The 9,044-nt window shown below is 31.9% G+C and overlaps 1 protein-coding gene across 2 annotated transcripts; it reads left to right on the forward strand.

Annotated features, from left to right (window-relative positions):
* The first annotated feature begins 5,908 nt into the window (after positions 1-5,908).
* LOC120069399 (NC domain-containing protein-like protein) lies at positions 5,909-9,044 on the forward strand. 2 transcript variants are annotated; one of them, XM_039021142.2, is made up of 3 exons: positions 5,909-6,017; positions 6,117-6,285; positions 8,204-9,044. In XM_039021142.2, the coding sequence occupies exons 2-3, from the start codon at positions 6,192-6,194 to the stop codon at positions 8,872-8,874; spliced, it is 765 nt and encodes a 254-aa protein (XP_038877070.1). In that variant the 5' UTR covers positions 5,909-6,017; positions 6,117-6,191; the 3' UTR covers positions 8,875-9,044. The 2 variants fall into 2 exon arrangements, with proteins under 2 accessions (XP_038877070.1, XP_090164678.1); XM_090308552.1 differs by having other exon boundaries at positions 5,925-6,285.

The following is a 9,044-nucleotide window of genomic DNA, read 5'->3' on the forward strand; positions in this document are numbered from 1 at the left end:
AAATTCACTCCTACCCGTTTTCAGGGATAGTAGAGAGGTTGTTCCTTTAAGTGCTAACTCCAGGTCTTGAACAAGGGGCCCACCCTCTCATTGACCCAAGAAGGACTTGGTTTGATGATCATATCACAAACCAATTGTTCATTGAAGGATCAGTGAGACTTAAGGAACAAGAGATAATCTCGGGGGTAAAACAACATTTTGATCTAGCCGTTGTTTTACGAACAACTTGTGAAAGATTAACTTACGAATCACGGTTATATCGAGTGGACACAATATATCTATAATGAGAGGAGTGCAACTATGAGTTTTAGTGGAGTGACTAGTAGTTAATGAATGAGGATTAATTCAGTGTAAAGAGTTTAGCCAATTAATCTCGGATCGTTGGAGCCCATGATCTGTAGGTCTACTAGTTCTCTACTAGCTCACAAACGGTTTAGCCTTAGAGTAGTGTGATAAGTTGATTTGAAAGTTCAAATTATAATTAAGGGAATTAGTAATTATATGTGATATAATTACATGTTTAATTTTGGAATTAAACGAAATTGGAGAATTGGTTAATATTTAAATATGATTTAAATATTAAGTTCATGAATAGGGTTTCAAGAAGGTGGAATTGATATTAAATTAATTTAATATTTAATATTAAATTAATCGAATTAATTAAATTGTTTAATTAATTATTAATTATTAATTTTATTAGAAAAATAATTTTGAATTAATTTTTTGTAAAATTAATAAAATTTCAGTTTTGTTTTTTGAATTAAAAACTGAAAATCTTTTTTTAATTTTGAAAATAGTTTTCAAAATGGAAAAAAAGAAAAGAAAAATGAACAAAACCAAAAGTGGTTTTTCCCACTTTTGGAACCAAACACCTTACTCATATTTTCACTTCAATTCCAGCTCAATAATGAAGGTGGAGCTGGAATTCATGTAGAAGGTTTTTTGCTTGAGTGCAGTAATATAACATTAGTTCTAAGTGGAAATAAGGCATGCAAAAGGTTGCAATTTTGCTAAGAATTTGTGTTTGAATAAGTGCTCTTCACACTATGTAAAACCAGTAACCTCCTCTCTAATTCCCCTTGATTCAAGCTTGTTTTGAGTCCCACAACTCAATCTAAAGCTCCAAAAGAATAGTAGGGAATACCTTGTGGTGGTTCACAATCAAAGAAAAAGGAGATTGCAGCTGAAGATCGTGATTCAAGAGGCACTTCAAAGGTTAGTATTGAAACTCTGTTTTTAGTTTATGAGCATGCTGAATTTGAAGCCAAAATTAATGAATTAGAATGCTTAATGATCCTGTTTTTCTTCCGCTGCTTGCTTCCTTTATCCAACAATGTGAACTCTAAACATCTTATCTCAACTGAACATCCCAAACAGCACCCAGCATCCCAAACAGCCCCTTAGTGTCAATACAATAAATGCAAGCTTTCGTTGGCTTTTTTTTTTAATAATTATTTTTGGGGAAAAAGACATCAACGGAAGATGAGAATGAGGGCGGCCATGTTTGGCAAGAAGGTCTTGTGCGGCTGCGACTTGACGAGGAAGTAACTGTCGTTGGGGGTTCCGATGATGAATGAGATTGGGGAAAAGGAGAGAGGGGGTTTTATATATTGCCCCACATTCCCAATTCCAACCCTGTCTAAATAAATATTAAGGGGTTGTTTGGGGCGCTGCATTGAGATAAGATGTCTAGAGTTTGTCTGTGGAGTTTATATATTTATGAAGTTTATATATATGTGTTTGGGGTACATAGTTATTTAGTTTGAGTTTGTATGCCTGTGTTTGGAGTGTAAAGTCAAGTTCATATGTCTGGGTATCTGATATAGTTTTTTGAACTTTAAATAATATGCTTTTATGATTACTATTTTTGTTTTGAAATTTTTTGTATTCAATAATTCTACAAATCTTTGTTTGAATAAAATATGGATTGTAAATTTTTCTTTTAATTTTTAGAACTTTTCTTTCTTTATTTTTTGGACAATGAATAACAATTAATCCATTACATTTATTATAGAAATATAGTTAAATAAAATAAGAGACTAAAGCAAAACCAAAACTTTCTAGACAATTTTTCTCCATGAATTTCATTATCATCTTATTCCTTTTCTTCTCTTCCTATTGTTGCTCTATATTTTTACTACTTCATGTATTTTTTTTAATTAAATTCCCCCATCATCGTAACAGCCAATGGAATGTCACCATATTTCATTTCACTTTCATTTCCTCTAAATTTGAAATATCTATTTTTCACTAAGTCTTACGGGAAAATGTTCCAGAGATTTTTTTTTTCTTTTCATTTTATGGTTTTTTTTATATGTTACATACTTTTTAACTACATACATACTTTTGTTTAAATATTATTAACACTCATTTGATATGCGAATTCATTACGTATAAATATTGTACTTAATATATGCTAAACAATATTTTTTATATAATCAACAACCCTACAACATACTTTAACCGTCATCAGTCTTATAGTAGTTGGAAGTGGTTGTCGAAGTTGATTGTTGAAGATGATTTTTGCTGGAGTTTGTAGCCGGATGTAGTTTGTCAAATCCTGGAGTTGGGCGGGGCGAAAGTGGTCGTCGAAGTTGATCATCAAATATGATTTTTGTTGGAGATTGTAGGAGCCCAAAGTTAGTTGCATGAAGGTGGTATTAGAGTTAGTTGTCGGAGTTTGTCATCGAAGGTGGTTATCGAAGCCATGAGTTGGTCATTATATTTGCTTGCTCAAAGGTGATCATCGAAGGTGATTTTCATCGGAATTTGTAGTCGGAGGACATTGTTAGAGCCTACGAAGATGGTTGTCGGAGTTGGTAATCGGAGTTTATTGTCGTAGCCAATTGGTCATCGGAGTTGGTAGCACGAAGGTGGTCGTCAGAGTTGGGTCATCGGAGGTGGTTGTTGGAGTTGGTCACTGGAGCTGTCATTGGAAGTGGTTGCTAGAACCCAAATTTCGTCGCCAAAATTGTCATCGGAGGTGGTTGTTGGGGCCCGGAGTTGGGTTGTCGGAGTTTCCATTGGAGGTGGTTGTCGGAGTTTGGAGTTGGTCGCCGGAGTTGTCATCAGAGGTGGTTGTCGGAGCCCGGAGTTAGTTCTTGGAGTGTGACAGTGGCCGATAGGTGGAACCATTGAAAACATGGGAAAAAGGGAGAGTTGGGGTGAGTTAGTAAAATATATCAACTAAACTCCACTAATATTTAAAGTTGGTAGGCCAAACAATAAGTTGATATATTATATCTACACAACTCAACTCATGTTGGTGAGCCAAACATCCCTAAGGTTTCAACTTTATGAAAATGCCAATATCGATGGATATTTCTTAAAAAAAAATTATAAAAACAAAAAATTTAATAAATAAGTTTAAATTAATAAATAAATATTTATGGTTTTAAATAGGTTAACATGTCTATAATTTATATTATATTTACATTAGTTACATTTTGTAGCTTATTTCTTATGTCTTGTAGATTTTTCGATAATATAATGGAAATATTAATTCACCTCTTATGTAGATGTTAAACTTATATAAAAGTGGAAATATCAACAAGTCGACGTAAATTTATTAATATGGTTCTACTAAGAATTAGAACCACTTGATATCATTTTCTGAAAATGGAAAATTAAAAAAAAATCATTATTGAATGGTAGGTCTTAAAATTAATATAATATTGTTATTTTGAAAACATGGTTTTTTTTTCTTTGCAAATTTGATAATGAGACAAAACACATGAACTGATAGTTAGAACTTAAAATTAGAGTTTAAAATGTCGATGTCTTAGTTTAACGAAAATATGAATGGAAATATCGATGATGCCAATAGATATTTTTCACCAATTATAAAAACAAAATATTGAGAAACAATTAAATTGATAAACAAACATTTATGTTTTTTTTTTTAAAAATTAACTAACATATTTACTATTTATATTATATTTACATCAGTGACTTGTCGATGCATATTTTATGTTTAGTTGATTTTTTTCCGACATAATGAAAATGTTGATTTACCTTTTATGTCGATGTTGAACTCAAAGAAATGTGAAAATATCGATAGAAATGTTGATGTGTCAACAAAAATTTAATAATGTGATTAGAACAAATGTTTATAAGCTTAATTTTTTAAATAAAAAACAAAAAATAAAAAAATCAAATAGTTATCAAACATGTCATTCATCTACAAAATTTTGTTAACGGCTTATTTACTCAACGCCCCAAACGCCAATTTAACGTTTAGTTCCTACTATTTTAAAAGTTATAATTTAGTCCTCATGGTTTGATGAAATCTCATGAATAGTTTTTATGCTTCAATAAAAATCTCGTCAATAGTTCCTATTATAGGTGTTTATTAAAGTTTGATCAAATCACAAGGATTAAATTTTAGTTATAAATCATATGAACTAAATTTTAACTTTCTCCAAATCGAAGAGATCAAATCTGTAATTTATCCCTTTATTTTTGTAATTATGTATTTTGAGAAATATTGAACCTTTTTATCCTTTCATGTTTATTCCACCAAAAGATACTCAAATGAAGTCAAGTCGTCTAACCAGTTGTATTTTAAATTTAATTAGTTGACAATTTAAATTATACAAAATCTTACACAATCGCCTTATTAAGAAGTTGATTTAAATATTAACTAACAATGTTATTTTGGTTATTATAATTAAATCACGACAATTTATTATTTTGGAACAACACGATCTACAATAGTTATTTCAAATATGGAAACAATTCAAACTAAGCCTAAGAGTTATTATTGAAAATGATTAGTCAATTAGTTATTTGTTGAAATACTTGTCGTAAAATTAACTAAAATATATATATTATTTTTGTCAATTAGTCAAGTAGTAAATTTTGAATTTATAGTCAATCAGTCAATTAACTAAAATGTATTGGAAACGATTAGTCAATTAGTTATTTAATATATATGTTTCCAAAATGCAATTTTTTTATAGTTCTAAATTTTGAAAAATAGGTACAGTTAAGAATCTTAAGTGCATGAAGTGTTTTTTTAAATAATTGTAAGTTAAAGTTATTTTTATAATTTAAAAATATTTAAGATATTACAAAATTATAATATTTTAAAACCATTCTTAAAAACTCAAGACCAAAAAGGTATATATTGAAAATTTAGAGGCCGTTTGGGCCAAGTTAGCATTAATAATTCAACTTCAATAGTGAACACTATTGAAATAGTTTGCATTTTTATCGAATACCTCTATCTTTCTATTATTTTCTACTTTTCTCATTTATCAATAAACTCCATCTTCCCATCAATTTCAACTTTTCACATTTATCGGATAACTCCATTTTCTCGAATAATGTCACTATACTACGATAGTATGAATAATTTTCCAGACTATCTCTATTTATTGTGTATCATGTCAATGTGTTTTTTAAAATAGTATGGGTCTTGCTGCCATCAACGTGACGTCCACAAATATTTATAAAAAGACAAATTTATGGTGTGAACAGGGAAAGTATAGTATCACCGTAGTACTAGAAAAATTCTCCATCCTCTCATCTTAATCTAGTTTGTACAAGTATTGAGAAATATCATCTTAGAATTCTCTACATCTCAAACACAAATTTGCTAAACTTAACATAAATTCCAAACTTATTAACTTCTCTTAGTGGGCCAAACACCCACTTAAAGATCAAATATACATATTCTTAAAATTTTGAGGACTAGAAAAATATTTTGAAAACTTAAATACCAGACACACGATCTTCAAAATTTAGGAACTAAAATGTTAATTTTTTTCTAAATATAATTACGTTAAATTAATATATAAAATTTTGAACATCTTAAAGTCTGTTTGGGTTGATTTGGGAAAAAATATTTTTATTTAAATATATATATATTTTTTTTTTTGATAAAAATCGATTAATATACAGAACACGCGACTTATTTTTTTAAATTAGATACAAGTTTAAAAGCATATGTTCCCTTACACAGTGCGTTAAATTCTAGTCGTGGGACAAAGCTATCTTCTCTGCCAATTTTCATGGTTTTTCGTTATCTTTTTTTTTTTTTACTCACTTTGCTTCATTTCTCCGCTAATTCTTCTCCATAACCCCTCCGATTTCGCTTTCTGCTCTTTCTTCAGCTATCTTCTGAAGAATTTCTTATCCCCTTCAAGTGGAATCGTAATACGTGAGATCGTTCTTGTTAGTCCCTTAAAATGGGAGTGCTGTCGAATAAGATTTCGAGGGAGGAATTGAAACCGGGGGATCACATCTATTCTTGGAGGCAGGCCTATATTTATGCTCATCACGGTTTCTTCTCATTCTCTTTCTTCTCGATCTCTTATTTTTTGATTTTGTTCTAATTTGGGCGTAGTTTTCTTTTACCCTTTTGGATTTTGTATCTATTTCTTATGCTCTGGTTTGCCCTCAATTGCGTAACTGCATTCTGGAATCACTACCACTCATTGCTGTATTGTTTTCCTTTTATGGGCATTTTGATTTTCTTTTAGAAATTGTCATTTCATCGTCGATTGTGTAGTTTGAAAGTTATTGGATCTGGATTTGGGATTATTCTTGAACTGTGGGGCTGGGAAGGCCAGGGATGGTGTTGGCTGTAATTTATGCTAATTTCTTTGATTATGGATTTCAACTCGTGAATATATTATATAAATCTGAAGTGATTGAATTCCCATTGCTCTGCTGACTTTCCAGTGGCAGTGGAGTTGCTTATGAATTAAGGAAAATGTAAAAAATCCCCTGAATGAAGTATCTCATATGGAGGACCTCTTATTCACTTTTGGCTACTTGATTTTGTATTATTTCCATTTTTACGAGCAAGGCCGAATCTTTTCTTCTTTTATACGGTAATTGCAATGGATAAGACTTTTAGGTTAATAATTAAGTACATAGCAACATTTTTAAAGAATTGCAAATGTAGAAAAATCTATCAACGATAAACTCCTATTAGCGATATGGTCTTAGACTTTAAAAACTAAATCTAAAATTTGCTATATCTGCTAATACTTTAGGCGTGATTGTTATATTTGCGATTGCCTTTTTTAATAAGAGAGGCAAAATTTTATGTTGTAACTTTCTGTGTATAAAATGTTTGAACCCAAAAAATTTAGAGGGAAAATTAGAAGAAAAGCGATAAAATCTAGCTTACAAGTTTTAAATCTAAGATAAATTAGGAGTAAGTACTCCCTCTTCCCAATTTTTTTTTTTTTTTTTTTTTTTCCTTACGGTCTCACTCCATTTACAATAAATGAAAACTTATGTTGTTTTTCCTAAGTTCTTTGACTTTGGGCTTGAGCAATACCTTATCTTCAATGTCTGTCTTTGTTGTGTAATACTTAATTTTATCTCTAGAAATAAAATTAACATGTTTATATCCAGATATGTTCTCTTGTAAACAATTTGGGAAAGTGATGGTAGGTGCTATGATCAAGAGTGTACTGGTTATTATAAAGTTATTAGTTATTACCCACTTCATAGATGCAACAGTTTGGTGTGATTGTATGTATTATGCTGATATGACTTGTGTGTTTGGTCTGAATCCTGTTTGCTCTACTTCTCAAATTCTTTGTACATGCCACTCAAAGTCTGCTTTTTCTGCTGCTGGGGTCCAGCTTCTTTTTGGTTGATATATAGAATTATTCATCCCTTTCCACAGATTTGTGCATATTTGGTCTTCCACTTAGAGTGATGGAATTGTTTATTCTTGACATCATGAAGAAATTTATTTATTTGCTGGACAGCGACAGTGAACATTCTTTTACGGCCTTACTTGAACATGATATGTTCTATAGGTTGTACAATTGTGTTCTTGAGTTCTAAGGACATCGAATACTCTCAATAGGTCAGGAGGCCATGCAATTGATTTATACTTAGATGTTAAATTCGCTTTGATAGCTTTTAGATAATAGTTTTCCTAGTGTGTGTTTTGTGGTTATCTTTTCTAATGAATGTGCATTTGCTCTTTCCTTTGAGAGGGAAAGTGGATGAGACTGAGGAAGGTTTTTTTTCTTATTCTGTTGTTGCATGTTTATCAAATATCATAGAGGAATTCCTTGAGAATATGGAAATGTCTGGAAAGGTATCGTTCATAAGTGACTCATTGATCGCAATTATCAGTAGAAGTCTCTCTTTAAATACTACAACTTTTGTTAGTAATCAATCCTGAATAATGAATTTTGTCATTTTTACTTGTCTACTTATATTACTCCAGGGATTTTTATTGGTGATGGAAAGGTGATCCACTTCACTCGAGGAGGAGGCTTGGAAATCGGCTCAGGAACGGTACTAGATCGATTCCTTGTTAGTTCATCTCCTCATTCTCTAGACAATCCATGTCCTGTATGCGGTGATCAGTCAAATGGTGATGGCGTAATCTGTTCGTGCTTGGATTGTTTTCTTGGTGGTGGCGATCTTTACATCTTTGAATACGGTGTCACGCACGCGTTCTTCCTCGCGAAAGCTCGTGGCGGGACTTGCACTCTTGCTTCTTCTGATCCATCTGAAGTTGTCCTTCATCGTGCTTCTTTCCTCCTCCAAAATGGCTTTGGTATGTACCACATCTTCAAGAACAACTGTGAAGACTTTGCCATCTATTGTAAAACTGGACTGCTTGTTTACACAACCCTTAGCATCGGTAGGAGCGGGCAAGCTGCGTCATTTCTCGCGGCCACTAGTGCAATTGTTTCTTCTCCACTTCGATTTTTAACCACCAGTTGTAGCGGTCTAGCACTTGTGGGTGTGGGTATGTATTGTGCTAGTCGACTTGTTTCTGACATTGGAGTGCGTCGTGATGTTGTTAAAATCCCAGTTGAGGAACTCGTGGCTAGAGTTAGCAGCAGCAATGCTCCAGAGGAAGCAACACAGACGGACAAGGAAGAGTAGAGTTCAGTAGTGTTGTTCTTGGCTTCAATTAAACCAAAGAGATGTCTTGAAAGTGTGAAAATCGATTCTTAATTATGTACCCGCTTGCATTAACTATATTGTGACTCGTATTTACATTGTTGAAACTTGAAGCTGAACTGTATATTTATATCTCGGATTTATTTCTCTTA

Source organism: Benincasa hispida, chromosome 12, assembly GCF_027475165.1.
Source record: "Benincasa hispida cultivar pf3 chromosome 12, pf3_genome.v1.1, whole genome shotgun sequence".
Classification (NCBI taxonomy): domain Eukaryota; kingdom Viridiplantae; phylum Streptophyta; class Magnoliopsida; order Cucurbitales; family Cucurbitaceae; genus Benincasa; species Benincasa hispida.